At 37.6% G+C, this 18,845-nt stretch overlaps 1 protein-coding gene across 6 annotated transcripts in view; it reads left to right on the top strand.

Annotated features, from left to right (window-relative positions):
* Positions 1–18,845, top strand: part of DLG2 (discs large MAGUK scaffold protein 2) — a 2,103,489-nt gene that overhangs the window by 1,515,597 nt on the left and 569,047 nt on the right. For all 6 annotated transcript variants that reach the window (XM_040489720.1, XM_040489714.1, XM_040489717.1 and 3 more), the window contains one exon: positions 10,783–10,952. In XM_040489720.1, coding sequence (XP_040345654.1) covers positions 10,783–10,952 — 170 coding nt within the window. The remainder of the gene's footprint in view (positions 1–10,782; positions 10,953–18,845) is intronic.

The following is an 18,845-nucleotide window of genomic DNA, read 5'->3' as shown; positions in this document are numbered from 1 at the left end:
TCCTTGCTTTATTCTACCCCAACTCCACCTCCAAAATATAATCAAGTCTCCATAATCTCCACACTGTACCTGGAGAGATTGTTCTAGAACACTATTCTAGCTAAGCACTACAACGGCTTTCATTGCCTTTAGGTTCAAGTCCAGTTCCTTAGCATGCTTTATGAGGCCTTCAAGACTCCATCTGTGCTCCTCACCTCACTAGCCACTAAGCTATTCCAGGAACACATCTCTCTCTATTCACCTGGCTAACTTCTATTTGGCCTTCAGGTCTCACCTACCTCAGTTGCTCCAAGAAGTTTTCCTTGGCCTCCCTACACCAGATAATGTTCTCTCATTATGTGCCCCTCCAGCATCCTCTGTTGCTGTTGCCATAGCACTTAACATACTGAAATTTAATAGCTTGTTTTTCTATATTCCCTCTTAAACCATAAAGCTGCTTCAGAATTGGCATTAGTCTCAGAATGGGTAAGGTTTTCAGACAAATGTAAAGTCTGAAGGTGCCTATTCAGGCAGATGGACAGTCCTGAACTATGAACTTGCATGATGTGTGAAGAAACTATTAATGATACAACAGACAGTGCTGAGTAGGTGAATAGAAACCAGACTGTAGAAAGACCTGTTTATTATGTGAAGGTCTTTGGGCTTTATCCAAAAAGGCAGGTGGACTCAATTTATGTTTCACAGAGTTCCAGGAGTAGTACTACCCCTGGCCCACAGGAAGCCTTTATGTAAATTAGGAAAAAAAATACCCACTTTAGCAGACCCAGACCAGCACCAGGGCACTCACTTGACTTGAACAAAGGGCTTCCCCTGGATTTCTCTCAGTACTAACTAGCTCAATCATATACAGTACCCTGACTCTGGATTCCTCAGAGACCTCTGAGAGGTAACAAATGAGGGCCTTTCATCAAGCTGCACTTGATACCTATCCCTCCCCAATGCAGAAGTTACAGAAACTGCTTTTGTTACATACAAAAAACTTAAGTATACATTATATGGCTACTTAGTAAGATTTCATTTGAAGAAAGGGCCTTTTTGCTTTGATTTTCAAAATATTTGAAAATCTGTGGGGAATGGAGGGCAATTAAAGACTAATAAATAGAATAAAGCAATCAGGTGTGTTTTCAGTAACACCATTCTGTCAATAAACTGGAAGATGGATTATGGGAGCAAATCTGGAAAGAAGACTAGTTGATTTTTTCCCCCAGAATCTGGTGATTAACAATAAGGGCCAGATCTTAGATAGGATAACTGAAGATAAAGAGAAAGCCTTAAACAAACAAACAAAAAGTGACATATTGGATGTGTGGTTAAGAGAGCAGAACTTCCCACTTTTGGTGATGGCATAATTTACCTTGATAGAGAATAAAAATGACATACAGAGTCGTTTGTTGGGAAAAGATGAGGATAATTTGTCATTCCTCTCCATTTGGAGATGAACTCCAGACTTCCAAGTAGAGATAGATGCCAGGATGAGCTGACCTTGAACCTAGATTTATAGAACCCAAGCCAAAAGAGAATTGTAGCATCACTGAACCCAATTTAAACGAGAGTGGGGGTGGGGGGTGGGAAATGACCTTCTTAACTGGAAAGTGGCAGAACCACAATTAGAATTCACATCTGATTTATAACTCAATATTCTTCCCAAAATACCATGTTTTTTGTAGTTCTCAACTTTTCACTGAAATTATCATCAATATCATTAAACCCCATCTAATTAGAATGAGATGTATAATTATGAAGTTCATATAAGTTGATTCATATCAACTTCTGGGATTGGAACAGGTTTGAGTAGAGGAAAACAGGAAATCAAATCTAACGTTTAAAAATATATTTCCTAATGTGTATACTTGCTTTAGGTTCTGGGGGGGGGGGGTACCAAGTCAATCTGTAGCTCTTTAATGAGAATCTATCATGTATTTACACTTTCAGCAATATGCGCAATGAGGATTTGAGTGATTAGGAAACATTTTATGAAGCTATGGATTATGAGCTTGTCCTTGAATGAGTTTGGTCTTGATTAGGTCTTTGCGAGGAAGAAAGTATCATGAAATAAAATGCAGAAGCAAGGAATGAGCTCCTTATGTTCTCAGAGCAATGCCCATAAGAATTAGCTAGAATGGGATTGAAGAGGGGTCAGAGTTAGAATTCTTTCAATGATGTTCATTTGTTTGTAAGTGATAACTGTGTGCCAGATATTAGTAATGCAAAGATAAATGGTTTTTATTTTATATGGGTTAAGTAACTTTGATTGATTGATGTTGAATTTTGAGGGAGAAGAAATGATGATAGAGATGCTTTAAAAAGTTGAAGCTGGGCTTGTGTGTTAGGATGAAGTGGAAGGGGATTACTTAACCTGGCAATTGGGAAAAACAGCTAGGAAGCTACTGTAGTGATCCAGATGGGAGGTACCAGGACCTCATTTCATGAAAATTGACATGCACTTTTGTCTGCAGACAGATTATTGGTCTGAGTGGTCTCCAGTCCTACGATCTTTTCCTTTTGAAATTCCCATTTCATGCTCTTTTCCATGTTTGCTCACTAAGTTACCTGGCTCAAGATTTGTTGCTGGCCTCTCTGGTTTTCTGGGAAAGTGCCGAAAAAGACCAATCACTGATGTTGAAATAGCCAATTTCTTCTCCCATTGTGTAAAGCTCTGCTCTTTCCCAGATGACAGCTGCAGAGAATCCTCCAAACATTTTATATAAGGGAACTGAAGTGGCAAATAGAGAAAAACAGTACATTCACTGTAGGGGATGGCTTCTATGCATCATAAACCTGAGTTACTCTCACCCAGAATTAGAGACAAGAACAGAAAACCTATTTTTAAAATGTAGAATGAAGTGGCTATCACTTGGTCTTTGCTGAAGGAAAAGAGTCAGGGAAAGACCAATAGATATAAAATGAGGGCTGGAAAATGGCTTACATATTGCACAGACACACAGTGTGGCAGCTGAGGTCTCCTGGCCCAAATTCCCCAGAGACTTCATTCCAGAGAACGAAAAGCTGCAACACTGAGGGGATTGGGTCCAGATTCAGCTCAGGACTTTTACCGCAGTCAATTTGGTCTATATAAAATTGAATGTTCCTGTTCATTTTAGAATGAACTGCATATAAGCCAAGTGAGTAAGACCTCAAAACCTAGTACAGTGGTATTCAGAGTATGGTCCCAGGCCAGCATGGCCAGCATCACCTAGAACTTTGTTAGAAACCCAAATCCTCTCTCCTACTCCAGACCTATTGAATCACAGACTCAGGGTGAAGCCCAGAAATCTGTGGTTTAACAAGCTCTCCACATAACTAATGCATAACAAAGTTTAAGAACCATTGATCTAGATTTTGATTTTACTTGGCTTTTCTGCTTGCCAGTATGATCCTTGACCCCACTTATGGCCAGTCAATAGTTGGGATTCATCCTTAAACCAGTCCCAAAATTATTTTTAACAAACCAGAGAAATGTGGACAATAGAGTGCATGACCTTTGAGATTATGTAGACATGACTTACTGTTACTATCAACCTGTTTGAGTTTCAATCTATGTTGTAAAATATATAAGCATATATATATATATATATATATAAGCATAGTTCAGTGCTTTTATAAATACTGTATTTTTATAAATACAGTATACCCAGTTAAATTTGAATATCAGACAAATACTAGTAATTTTTAGTAAGTCTGAAACATGGTATAGAACATACTTACACTAAAAAAAAGTGTTTGTTTTTCTGAATAATATTATTGTTTTATCTCAAAGCCAAATTTAACGAGATCTTTTATACTCTTTATTTGCTAAATCTGCTAACCCTATTAATATGTTGCACTGGCAACTTGTGGAGGGACACTGGACCAGCCAAGTGAGCCAGGGATGACTTCCCAGAATATAAGATGAACTTGAGTTAAGTATTGAAAAGAAAATAGGCGGGCACCTGGGGGACTCAGTCGGTTAAGTGTCTGACTCTTGGTTTTGGCTCAGGTCATGATTTCACAAGTTGGTCGTGAGATTGAGCCCTTTCTCAAGTCTTTTTAAGATTCGCTCTCCCTCTCTGTCTGCCCCTCCCCCACTTTCTCTCCCTCTCTCTCTCCCTCTCTGCCCCTCCCCCACTTTCCCTCTCTCTCTTTCTCTTTACCACCCCCTCTCAAAAAAGAAAAAATAATAAAATAATAAAAACAAAAAGAAAATAGGGAACAGCTAAGAGAGATAATGCATGTTAAGCGCTGGTCACAAAGTCTGTCTATATTAGAAATTTTTGTTGCCAGGTAGTGCACATCCACCTGAACTAACTTAATTCAAAAGGGGAATGAATTTGAAAGACACATGAAGCATCTTTTCAGATTCCAGGATGAATTGGACAACAAAGCCCTGGGAAGGACATCCATGGACAGAAGCATCGTGGGGGAGCTCAGGAGGATCCCTCCAACTGTCTGAAGCCCTTGCTTCTGTCCATACATCTGCTTTATTCTCCATCTTCTTTTGCCATTTCAGTCAACATGGGAGAAAATGCTGCCCAATGTTAAACTCTCAGGCTACTATTGTTTTCTATTCAGATAAAATCTGAATCTCATGGTTTCAATTCCAAATAACCCAAAAGAGGAACTGGCCAAACCTGACAAGTGATCCATGATCCAAGCTACATGAACTTAACACTTTTGCAACCATGTGGATATTTGTTGGAGAAAAACTACCAACAGATATTACCACATTGGCACATAGCTGATGCTTCTGAAACACTAATCCTTTTCCTTTCCTGGAAAACTATAAAAAATAAGCTGATTTTTATTTCTTTATTCTCAGTTATAATGGACTAATAGCACCTAATGAGGTCAATATAATAGGTGAATTTTTTTAACATTTATTTATTTTTGAGAGAGAGAGAGAGAGAGAGAGAGCATGAGAGGGAGGGCTGGAGAGAGGGAGGAGGGAAAGAGAGAGAGGGAGAGAAAGAGAGAGAGAGAGAGAGAGAGAGAGAGAGAGAGAGAGAGAGAGAGAGAATCTGAACCAGGCTCCAGGCTTTTAGCACAGAGCCCAACATGGGGCTCAAACCCACAAACCGTGAGATCATGACCTGTGTCAAAATCAAGAGTCAGTTGATTAACCAACTGAACCACCCAGGCACCCCAATAGTTGAATTTTTAAGGTGAGAAATTTCATTAATTTTAGTTGATGGTGGATCTTTAGGATTTTCAGCAAGCACTCATGTGCACTTCATAAAAGGGTGCAGGAGGAGAGCAGACCGATACAACTAAGTAAATTCAAGAAAGGTCATAATGATTTGAAGCCATTCAGATCAGCCTGGGTGTGTGTGTGTGTGTGTGTGTGTGTGTGTGTGTGTGTGTGTGGTATTTATTTTTCTTTTTGCTGGCATAAAGTTCCCGTCTTTTTTAAAGTAAAGTTTTGAGTATTATTTTGTTCTTAACCTACCTTTAATGATTCTAGGAATAAAAGAAAAATAAGACCTTTTTGTTACCTTAACCTTCAGAGCTTTTCTGGTTTCCTTATAGTTTACATGAAATCTGTGGAGTCATCCCTTTTAAACAGATTCTGAGTTTAAGTGATCAATTGTCCTCTTTAGGTGCATATAGTATAGTTCCCTAGCTAGGGTTCTCCATTTGATAGTGTTTTATTATATTTCCTTCAACACATTAAACATTGATCAGGTTCCTTCATGGTGTGGCCCTTTGGTCTGTAATTAATTTATCTATTAGACCAAAAAAGGTAATAGTAAGTGGAGACAATAAATAATAAGCCAATTCAGTAATACCCCTTAAAAACCAATAGCTGGGGAACCGGGGTGGCTCAGCTGGTTAAGCTTACAACTCAATTTTGACTCAGGTCATGATCTCACGTTTCCTGAGTTCAAGCCCCAAGTCAGGCTCCTCAATGACAGTGCAGAACCTGCTTGGGATTCTTTCTCTCTCTCTCTCTCTCTCTCTCTCTCTTTCTCTCTCCCTGTCCCCCACCCCACCACCCCCACTCATGTGTGTGCATGCTCTCTCTCCCTCAAAATAAACTTAAAAAAAAAATAGCTGCTGCAAAGTTAAGTTTCAGACTCTGTGACTTAAAACATACTTTTGAATCAAGTCTTGCTAGGGTCTGTGTATGACTGGGTATCATTAGATGTGTGGAGTGGGGCAAGGACAGAGAGGCACAAGGTGGTGGGAAATCTACCAAGTGCTGATCTTTAGAAGCTTTCACCACAGTTTCCATAAAGATATAGGTTGTATCAAAACAACTATTTTCTTGGGGGCAGCTGAGGAGTAAAATTAAAGGGGAATTACATTAAATTTCATAAAATAAGACTTACTGAAAACTGTTAGTTTCACATTTTTCATCCCCCCAAACCCCATTCATCTTATTTCTTCCTCCCTTTCTCATAAAAATTTTCAAAAACATTTTCAGTGTCTTGACTATAGTTCTGTCCCTTCCTCTACCTTTTGTAGCTTCTTTCCTCCACTATAATCACTTCTTACGTTTCTTAGGCAAATTGCTTATCCCTTTTTCATGAGTATAATACCTTACTGTTTGTCAGGCGCTGTACAATTCACAGTACTATTCATCTAAATCCATGCAGCAATCTTATTATCCCTATTTCCAGATGAAGAAATTGAGCCTTTGAGATGTCATGTGACTTGCCCAAAGCCACATAGCTCCTAAGTTCTAGAGCTGGGACATGACCCAGGTGGATCAGAGTGTGGCAAGGCCCCCAAGCCCATTGCTCATAGATTCTCTGCTGTGATATATGTCCATTATAGAACTTGGGAAGAAACACAAAAGTAGAAATATGCTTTTTAAAACATCAGTAATCTCGGTGCACCTGGGTGGCTCAGTTGGTTAAGCATCTGACTTGATCAGGTCATGATCTCACAGTTCATGAGTTTGAGCCCTACATGGAGCCCTGCATCAGGCTTTGTGTCTGCAACACAGGAGCCAGCTTTGGATCCTCCCTCTCTCTCTCTGCCCCTCCCCCACTCACACTCTGTCTCTTTCAAAAACAAATAAATAAACATTAAAAAAAATCTTTAAGCTCTATCTACATCCACAAGGAACAAGAGCTAAAAACTTATCTTTCCTTTCAGTATTTTTAAATGCATAATGAACAGGAATTTTTACTTTTAACACAAGCATTTGGTGACCATTGTTAAGGAACTGACATTCTAAAACAAATGTATAAAGTCACTAAGCTCATTTTACAACAGAACATCATTTTAATACCTATGAAAGAGTAAGTAACACATGTTATTTCAATTGTATCCTTAAACTGGAACATAATTTGTCAGGTATTAGTTTGCTTTTCAGTGATCCTATATCATATTCCAGAATACTTAATTGCTTAATGGAAAATTTAGGTGTGATTCTGTTGACATGTTAATGATGAAATGTTCTGTTTATTTCTAAGACATTTTCTGCAAGGATATGCACCAGAATTCTAAAGAAAATGAGGCAGGAAAAATATTAAAATTAGCCTTTCAATCTTGGACAGTTTCATTTCACGAAATGAATATTGTACTTATATTTGAAACAACAAGCGCTGAAAAAATGAAACCATCAACTCATTTACATGAGTAGAGTGGGGAGGAAATGTTTTCTAACACATACCAGAAATGTGACAAAAGCTGTACTTTTTATTTGGACAAAGCATTACTTGAATTTGAAGTTAATGATATATGTATGTTTCAAAATGAATGCAAGTGGTGGCTTTACTCACAAAGGTTATCTACTAGTAGTAAAAGCAAATTAATTTTAAATAGCTATGACTCTCTAGCCAGATGCTATTTCAAATGATGGGGAAGAAGGGAAGTTGGGTGCCCTAGTTTTCCTTGATATTCATTCCTCTATATTTTGAGAATTTGAATATATAAACTCTGCCCCTCACACACTTTTTGTTTTTTTTTTTTTTAATTTACAACAATCAATTCTGGGAACTTGGTATCAGCATAGGCTTCAGAAAAGGGCAAAACCAGGTTGGGAATGATGTCCCTGCCCTCAACAACACTGTGACCTTGTCAGTAAATTTCATTGTCTGTAAAATGAGAATCAATATTTCATAAGTGGTTGGGGTTAAGTACCAGTAAATAAATGAAGTGACTAGAATGATATGGCACACAGCAGGCCCTCTCTCTAAAAACATTTCCATATCCATCTTGTTCACCTTTCAGTAAGTCCTTGAGCACAGCATCGTTGACTCACTGATCAATAGCGGCAGCTCTCATATATACTGTATACTACAGGTCACACATACGCCCATGTGCACTGTCTGTCTGGTTACTCTACCCATTAACTCTGGGCACACTTACTTTCTTTTCATGGAGACTGAGGTTCAAAGAGATGAAGCGACTTGACCATGGTCACCCAGCTGGGACTCAAATCCAAGTGTTCTGAAGGCTACTCTGATGCTCTTTTCACTGCACTAAAGTTGCCTACTTCCTCCACATGTTCAGGAAAAAAAAACATCTAATTTAGGCTCTGATTTCCTCACCCCAGCAATTGACAATTAAGGATTCCACTATATACGAAAGGAAAAATTTAGTACAGTTTGAATAGATAGAGCATCCAGAATTTTTTTTAAATGCCAGCCCCTCCCTCCTATGGAAAGCAGTGTTTTAAGATATGATTAATATTCTGAGCATAGGATGATGGTAAACACTATGTGTTTGCATTATCATGAGATGACAAAATTATCCACTCTCAAAGGACCAGCTGCTGTAGGGCGGCTGGCACCCGTGTTGCCTACATTCTCGAAACTATTTTAATTGGTAATTTTCCTTTTTTCCTTTTTTTTTTTTTTTTTTTGGCAGAGAGGAAATGTATGTGCAAACCTATTAAAGCCATAGCATCTGTTATGATGAAATGACATGACTGAATCTTAATAAGTGCAATGTTACACCTCAGAATTTTGGGGTTAATCAGGGTTGTCATTGAGACAAGAGTCTCTATAACTCAGCTCCCCAAACACATATAGAAGAGTTATGGGAAAAAATGATAGAAAAATTCTTCCCATACTTTTTACATATTTTCACTACCGTGTTATAATTTTGAATTGATGTGCACGGTATACATGAAACTGTTCATCACATTAGGTGAATGTGATCCTGAGAGGAGAGAGCCCAACTTTTGAAATAGGAACACCTCAGATCATATCCAATGTCTACCCAAATTGCTGACAGCTTTAGACAAAGAACTTGATCTGCTTGGAACAATTCTCATTTCTATAATGTGGATGGTAAGTCTTATTCTACAAGTTTATGAAAAGGATCTAATAATTAAAATATTACAAGTCAAAATTTTCAGTGCTACCAATAACCATTTATTAGGTGCTGGTTACATACCATAGTCTGTGCTAAAGACTTACATGTACATTATCTCATTTAATCACCCCTAAAGTCTTTATTGTAGATATTACTAGTGTATTTATTTATTGATGTGAACATAGAGGATGAGAGGCTAATTATCAGTGTTTACAAACTTAGGGTATGGAAGGCCTAATAATTGAACTTAGGCTTCTTATTTTATTGCTTTAACAACTATTTGCTAAGCAATAGATGTCCTGAGACATCAAGCACTGTGGGGAAGAAGGAAATGGGAATGGAAGGTTGGTAAGCAACCAATTGTGTTAGCTTTACCCTGGCTACCATGTAGAGAATGCATTAAAAATTGAGAAGAGAGGATCCAGGGAGAGTAGGTAGAAGGCCATACAAATAATCTTGGTGAGAGATGATGTTGACTTCAACCGGGATGGTAACAGTACAGATGAAGAAACCTGGATGCAATGGGAGGTATACTTTGCAGGGAGACCTGAATGTGTGGTGGTTACAGGATAGGGAAGTCAAGCAAGAGCAGGCCCATATTTTTTACTCTTAGCAACGTGGTAAAGTGAGATGGGAAATGCTAGAATGGATATTCAGAACAAAGGAAGGAAGTCTTTCTAGTCTCAAGCCTCACACTTTTAACTATTATTAAAATTTAAACTAATTATCATAACTATAAAAGAGATTTGAAGTCCATGGGCATGTAAATATAAAACATTGGACAGCTTTATAGAAAAGTCAAATTATTCCTTCCCAAGAGAAAATGGCAAAAAGGAGAGTTTAGTGCAGAACTTACCATAATGCTTGGTTTTCAAAGTAAATACCTAAGGTAAAGATTATCTGAGATTTTCTTTGAATTTTGTGAAATTTGAACTTTAATATCTATAATACTGCTTTATAAACTAGAGGGGGAAAGAAAAAACACCGGAATATAATTTACCAGAAAGCTAACAGTTTTGTTTTAGATGATCGGGTCATGTATATATTTTCTTCTTTCTACATTGTTACATTTTACAAATTTTCAGAAATGACTACATATTACCTGTATAACTAGCAAATTAAAAGTTCAAGAAAAATTAATCTATAAGGTTACATTTGCTATGTCTGTATAGTCCATAGTAAGTTCTGAGAACCACGGCAATCATAACCCTCAGTTTAAGCAGTTAAAACCAATCAAAATAATTACATGACTGACAAAGGCCTTCAAATGTGCCCTTCTCACTGTACCATGTGCAATGCACTCCCTGTCCCAATGGACTGGAATCCCGGATGGGGTTTGACCAATAGTGCAGTCCTTTCGGAAATGCCTGGAAGGCTGGGGAGTTCTTCATTTCATTTGAATTGTTTCTTCTGAATATAAAATTTTAAAATTGCTTAATTCACTCCCCCACTTCTTAAGGGTAGCTAACAATGACAATATTCTTTAAGAAATCCTCCTAGCCACCCCTAACTTTTGCCTCTTTCCCTTTCTTTCAGGGTCAATGATTGTATCTTGCGGGTGAACGAGGTCGATGTGTCAGAGGTTTCCCACAGTAAGGCCGTGGAAGCCCTCAAAGAAGCGGGCTCTATTGTCCGGCTGTACGTGCGTAGAAGACGCCCCATTCTGGAGACTGTCGTGGAAATCAAATTGTTCAAAGGACCTAAAGGTAATAAAAACATAAATGACTCACAATATGACACCATTTGACTAAAATTTATGCCATAATCCACCTATGATGTAGTCTCTTCTTTTATGTTCTGACATTCAGTGCTTACCTAGAGATTTGAAGTCCTGCAATAGTGGTTTTTACAGAAGGTCAAGGAAATCAATACGCTTAATATGAACTCAGAGAAAGAAAGGACAGATTTATGTAGGAATGGCCTTATAAGCAATGGCCTTATAAATATAAACCATTTATATTTTTCTATAAATTTTTAATCTTATTGATCATCATGATTTGGCTGGCATATAAATTCTTTCTAATATTCAAGATATAAATGGTGACTCTTCATTTAGTAAAATAGTAATATGAATGGTAATGATTAAACTGGTCTATCCTGAAATAAGTTATTATATTTTTATAATACTGTTGTGATTTGTTTTGATTTATAATACTCTCATGTGTTATACCCAAAAAATACTACATAACATTTTATCTTTGAAATAGTCAAAGTAAGTTAAAATTTATTTTTTTAAAGGCTCCCAAATCTCCTGAGGTAATTGTAGTTACCCTGGGGAATCACATAAACAGTGAGATGAATCATTATATTAATTTTTTTTAAGAATAGTCATTTGGGTTCTCTTCAGAATGATGACATTTAATATTAGCTTAACAGTATTTCAAATATTTTATAAAAATCCAATAATTGCCTTAACAGTATTTTAAATATTTTTAGAATATTATGACTGGATAGTTAGTATATTATTTGAGTAATTATTTCTATTTCCCTTAAAATCTACTTAATCTCTAATGTTAAATGGGATTAAAAAGGAAATAAGTAACGGCACTGGTGGGTGGTATTTAAGATCTCAAACCCAAGAATCAGACGGGACTGAGTGTAAAAGTCTGGTTCAGCCACTTACTAGCAGAGTGATATTGGTTGGAACAATCCCCTCATTATTAAATTGGGATCATAATGGTAGTATCGTTCCCACAGGGTTTATGAGAATTTAACATTTAACTAAACCTTGCTGGTGGAGTGTAGCCTGCAGAGTCAAAGTGTCTAGGTTAGGACCTACCAAAGCACCTCACTAGTTGTTTGACCTTAAGCAAATCACTTAACCTCTCTGAGCCTTAATTTTCTCATCTACAAAATGCAGATAGTAATAGTACTTGCCCCTAGAAATGTGAGGATTAGATGAACCATTTCATGTAAAATATTTAGAATAGTGGCTGGCCCACATTGATTGCCAAACAAATATTACCTATATAAATACATGCTATTTGTAGTATTCTTTACTACAGATGGCCTCAGACTTTGCTATAATTGCTTGATAATGTAATGAAAATAAAGATCACTCTTGGGCTAAATTCAAATGCGTTAAAATCATATAATTAAATCTGGGGGGGGGGGGGAAGTAAGGCATTTGCTTACCACAATGTCTGGTGGTATGTGTTAGGGTCAGGCGTAAGGCAGGGTAAAGATAAGAGTCAGAGGCTAAAAAATTTTAGGAGTCAAAGGCTTTATCGGGAACTAAGGTCTCAGGCGAGGTTCTGTGACTCAGGGAGAGAGAGAGAGAGAGAGAAGTCAGGGAAGTCGCGCCCAGGTGTGGTGGGGTGGGGTTTTTAAGCTGCAGTGGTTCAGGGTTTAGATCCAGATGGGCCTTTTTCCCATCAGGTCATGCTGTCGTTTGGTGATTGGTTGACCTCCATTCGTTCTGGCACGCTACTAGGGGCTTTTCGTTGGGTTGAGCTGGCAAGATGGGCGTCCCCTCTACTGTGGTTCCAAGGACATCCTAACAGTATGAAAGAAAAGACTTTGTAACCTACACATTTCCTAACATCATATTTGCAAGGTGCTTCAAAGATAAATAATTTCAGCATTACACTATTTCTATTAAAAATATATACTATTTATGAGTAACAGGTAGGTATTTCTAAATTCAATTAACAGCAATTATTTAGCACAGCCCTAAAGCCAATACCGGTTTGAAGCACTCAGCAAAGTATTAGCATCCATTAACTGGCCTCCTGCTAGCCCAGTTACTAGATGACCTCCAGCTGCTCAGCAGAGCATTTCAAGGTTCTAGGGAATCCATGGCCAAAACTCTTAAATTTTATCAGGAACAGATTTTGGGGGTCTTTACCTTTGGTACTAGGAATCCCTCTGGCGAGCTTCCTCAGTTTGAATTGTTTTCTTCTGTGAGCCCGGAGTAGGGCAGGAATTGCCCTGGGACATAGAAAGGTGGAAATGGGGACAGGTGAGCATAATCCACCAAGAATACCCAGGCAATAACCCAAAGGTGCATGGCATATGAATGATAGGTTTGGTTTACTCAGACGTGGAGAACCAGGAAAATATTAGAACTAACCTTCATCCCAGAAAGCAGACTTCTGCCCCATCCCTATAGAGGGTTGTGGGCCTGTTGTTCCTGTTCAAATTATGTTGAGTCACTTATACATTTTTGTACTGTCACCATACAGAGGTCACTGATGGAGATTTGTTTTTCTATACAAAATTTACTGACATACAAAAAAAGACATGGTTTTAGTCAGAGTTTAAATTCCTAATGCCTTTCCCAATGCCTAAAATACTGGAAGTGCTAAATCAGCAAATGGAATAATTAAATTAGGTTCTGCACTAAAGGTGATGATACTTTGCCATGTTAACTTCACTTGGCACCTTATAGTTCTTTCCTTTTGAATGATGATGTATTTAAAATTTATTTCTACCAATGTTTGACTCATACTGTGGAAAGGGAAGATGAAGATGAATCAGATGTGATTCTGATGAAAGAATCAGAAAGTTCTCACAGGAGAAAAATACATAAACTCAAGTAACTTTAATGCAAGGCAAAATGAAATCAGCCCTGTTATTGAGCTTGTGTCATGATTCAACTTAACTAGGAGAGCCAAAATGCTCCAGAACATGTAAAAATTTATTTTTTAAAGTGTTTTAAACTCACAAACTGCGAGATCATGACCTGACCTGAAGTCAGATGCTTAACCGACTAAGCCACCCAGGCACCACAGCATACATTTTTTTTAAGTTTATTTATTTATTTTGAGAGAGAGAGAGAGAGAGAGAGAGAGAGAGAGAGAGATCAGGAAAGGGGGAGAGAGAGAGGGAGAAAGAGAGAGAATCACAAGCAGGCTCAATGCTGTCATCACGAGCACAACTCGGGGCTGGATCTCACAAACAATGAGATCATGACCTGAGCCGAAATCAAGAGTTGGATGCTTAATTGCCTGAGCCACCCAGGCACCCCAGATCATTTAAAATTTGACACGTGCTCACAGGTCCTTATCTGCCCTTCGTTGAGCATGTAGGCACTCTCTACAGTCAGCATCAGCTCTCTTGCCAACTGGGCTAACTAGCCTTGATTATGTTTGTGTAATACAGAGCTAACTAGATATTTTCATTAGTCTTCCAATAATTCAAAGAATATTAAGTATTTGTTATGTTCCTGGCACAGAGGGTGAAAATGGAGGTTCACAAAAAAAGTAGGAATAGTTCTTGCTCAAAGAGATGAAAGCCTGATTTAGAAAACACCTATAATTTAAATTGGGAAATATGCTAATGTGAATGTAAAAGATTGTAAAGTGGCCAGTTAAATAAAGGGTCAAAGAAGACTTCTTTAAGGAAGTGCCACTTAAGATAAACCTTGAAAGAAAAAGAAAAATAAGAGTTAGACACATAAAGAGTGGACGAGAGCCTCCAGACAAAAGTAAAGTGTGTGTATGAAGGTTCTAAAATAGGAAAGATCTTGATACCTTTTAGGAACTGTAAGAAGTCAATCATGACTGGTGTTTAATGATAGGATAATGTGTGACATGAAATGATGTTGTCAAGGTTAGGAGGGCCAGATCATGCACAGCCTTGTTGACTGTATTTTAAGATTTGTTATTTTATTTCAAGTGCAATGAGAAGTTATTATAAAATTTTCAGCTTGGGAGTGATATGATCAAATTAGTCATTTTGAGAAGATCATTTGGCTGCTGTGAAAAAAATGCATTGAAGGAGCAGGAGTGGGAGCAGAGCTATATGTTGGAGGTATAGTTGATGCTACTTACTGATAAGTGGCACTTAGATGTGGGGCATGTCTGAGGATGAGGCCCAGTTTTCTAACTGAGCAGTTGAATGGATTCGGGTGCCATTTGTGAGATTGGGAAGACTAGGGAGGAACCCTTGTGGGGAGATCAGGAATTCACTTTTGGACATGTTGAGATGCTTGTGATACATTTGGAAAGGAGATCAAGGAGGCAGAACTGGAAACTATCTGTCTGCAATCTCTGTCAGGTTAATATTCTGTATTTACCCTGTCTTGTCAAATATCTGGAGTTGGGGAAATATCTGAATACTTCACTTTTCCCTTTTCATCAATAATCTTTAATATAAAAATCATAAATATGGTACTACATTAGCTATTTTTGAACAGTTATAATGAAAATAATATATTTTATAGAGGTTCTTAGTGTTTTGGGATTGGTTCTGGTTTTGGTTTTGGTTTGTTTATGTTTTTTGAGGTTTTCTTGTTTTTTTTTTTTCTTCTTTGTATATCGATGCAATGTTAAGGGATCCTTGAAAACTAATTAGTGATAGAGTTAAATGTATAGTTTTCTAATTCCATATCCTTATGTTTATTCCATAATTGTACAAATTACTAATACTGAAATGACCTTTGATGTACGTGATTCTGTCTCAGTAGCAGTGCTGATCTTCCCAGTATACAACTAGAATCATCTGGTTGGGTGTTTATGGCCATTTATTTTAGTAATTAACATTTGGGTAATATGCACTCATAATTTAAAATGTCTTTTATTAACAATATGTAAAAATTTGGGGCACCTGGGTGGCTCGGTCGGTTGAGCATCCGACTTCAGCTTAGGTCATGATCTCGCAGTTTGTGAGTTCGAGCCCCGCATCGGGCTCTGTGCTGACAGCTCAGAGCCTGGAGCCTGCTTCAGATTCTGTGTCTCCCTCTCTCTCTGTCCCTCCCCTGCTCACACTCTTGTCTCTCAAAGATGAATAAATGCTAAAAAATTTTTAAAAAAACCCAATATGTAATAATTTCCCTAACCTCTGTTATAGATTTGGTCACTGCAAGCAGCTGGGGTATCTGTTTGTGGACAGTTTAGAAAAAAAAAAATGGGTAATCATGTATAGGAAGTAGCGATTAGCAAATTCATTTAAATTTGTCAAGCAACCAAAAATATTCAAGGAACAAAATTTGAAGTGGGCATATGGTTTCCCAGGAAATCAATTTACAATAAAAGTCTTTCTAGTGACTTTCCCAAGAACATTCTAAATTGTAATTTCTAACGAGCTGTATAATTAAACATGTGCAGACTTATTTGCTTCTATGGCCTAAGCCAAGGAAGCCTAAACCTATATAAGAAATGAAATGTCTTCTTTTAAGATGTTCTTATTGGTTAAGGATTATACAGTTAGTTTAAGGCCAAGTTCTAAGATTGAAAATGTTAAGGCCATAACTTTGTTAATATCCAAAAGTACATTTGCTTGCTTATTTTAGCCACTCTATTTTTTAATAAAAACTGAAAGAGTCTAGTGAAAAAAATTCTATAATTCTTTATTATTTTAAAAAGTATTTTAAAATACGTTTTATTTTCTTTCACACACATATATGCATATATAGTAGTTATATAGGTGTCTAATAAACTAAAAATGCAGTGAAGATTGTACCTCTCAGTCTTGTATAAGAAGTAAAATTAAGTATTAAATATCCTGACTACAAAAGTCATTATACTAATGACCATTTATAATGTGTATACTTCAGTCACTAGAAAAGCCACATAGGCATTGTGAGGCTCCTGGGCACCTCTAAGTAGCAAGTGTCTTAACTGCTTTGTGCCCCACCTTATTCATCTGCAAATAGATACAATTCTAATGTCTAATTTATAATGTTATTTTCAGCATAACAATTGTAAATTTTAAATACATGTTTATACTATTTTTACTCTTTATTATCATAATTGGCCCAAATTTGAATTAAAATAAAGCACATACTCATCCCAGTGCTTTAAAAGAGCCTCTTCTAGTATCTTATTCAGCCTTGTTTTTTAGTATGTATTATCTGTTGGCTTAATAAATTAAAAGTTAATTAGGGGTACCTGGGTGGCTCAGTCAGTTAAGCATCCCACTCTTGATCTCAGCTTAGGTCATGGTTTCGGCTTGTGAGATCAAGCCCCACATCTGACAGCACAGAGCCTGTTTGGGATTCTCTCTCTCCCTCTCTCTTTCTGCCCCTCCCCCACTCATTGTCTCTCTCTCCCTCTCTCTCAAAATAAATATATAAAAACATTTTTAAAAAGTTAATTAAAAGTTCTTAATATTCAGCAATTCCAGATGGAGCCAATATATATTTTTTGTGTGTGATAACTCAGATTTCTGCATGCATATGCTTTCACACACACACTTTTGGTGTTAGCATATATATGTGCACATATATTGTATATGATGCAGCTGTGTTCTCTCTAGTTCTATACAAATTTATTTCTAATGGGTCTGAGTTAATGATGTGGCATATCCATATATGTTTATATGTATATATTTTCCCTTAGTTTTCCTAGCATGGGCATATATTTCAGTAGACTCCATGTGTAGAAATATCTTCAAGCATATTGAAACTGACCTCATAATGTCTCCTTAGCACCAACTTCACCACATGCCCTTCACCAGTGCAATCATCTCTAGCTTCTGACCTCTCCAGCTAAGTTAAAGGTTATCCTCATCACCAATTTAAAGAGCTAAGAGTCCTTTTATTTTGATTCTTCTCTTTTCACTACTTTTATTAAATCAGGAACTGTGTCCTTTGGAAGTTTCCACCAATACAGCTAGTCTTGTCCTTTACCCCTTGGGTAAATTCCTAGCAGTGCTATTGCTGGGTCATAGGGTAGATCTGTTTTTAATTTTTTGAGGAACCTCCAAACTGTTTTCCAGAGTGGCTGCACCAGTTTGCATTCCCACCAACAGTGCAAGAGGGTTCCTGTTTCTCCACATCCTCTCCAGCATCTATAGCCTCCTGATTTGTTCATTTTAGCCACTTTTACTGGCGTGAGGTGATATCTCAGTTTCGTTTTGATTTGTATTTCCCTGATGAGGAGTGATGTTGAGCATCTTTTCATGTGCCTGTTGGCCATCTGGATGCCTTCTTTAGAGAAATGTCTATTCCTTAAAAATCTCCACTGCCATTATTGTGGTGTTCATGTCTTCGTTATTCCTTGTCTGATCTACTGCAATAGATTTCATTGTCAATCCCTCCCTCCCTGCTACATTCCCTTCCTAGATAAATCTTATAAAAATCACAGCTCTAGTCATTGCTCTCTCCTGCTTAGAAGTTTCTAGTAGTTGTTCATTGCCACTAGATAAAAAATCTAAATTTTTTTTCCATAGCACTTCATGCCCCTATGTCCTCCCTCTCTTCCAGGGACAGAGTTCCATTTCATCCTTCTCTTCTGACTTCTGTCATTCATGCATCTCCACATCCAAGGAAGCTAGATTCTGTACAATTTCTTAAACACAAGCCATACTCTCCGCCTTTAGGGCTTTGCTCATCCCATTTCCACCTTTGGAATGCCTTTCCTTGCCACTATGACCATTGCTTGTCAAAATCATAGCCATTCCCCAAGAGTCAAGCCAGTTCAGTTTTGTTTCCTCATGAAATTATGCCATATTAATCCAATTAGAAGCAATTTTTCACTTCTAAGAACTTCAAAAATGCTTTATTCCTGGGGTGCCTGGTGGCTCAATCAGTTGAGCATCTGACTCTTTATTTCAGCTCAGGTCATGATCTCATGGTTTGTATAATTGAGCCCTACATCACTCTGGGCTGACAGTATGGAGACTGCTTGGGATTCTCTCTGTCCCTCTCTCTTCAG

Source organism: Herpailurus yagouaroundi, unplaced genomic scaffold (assembly GCF_014898765.1).
Source record: "Herpailurus yagouaroundi ecotype Mexico unplaced genomic scaffold, PumYag 180, whole genome shotgun sequence".
Taxonomy (NCBI): Eukaryota; Metazoa; Chordata; class Mammalia; order Carnivora; family Felidae; genus Herpailurus; species Herpailurus yagouaroundi.
This window is presented reverse-complemented; position numbering and strand designations above follow the sequence as displayed.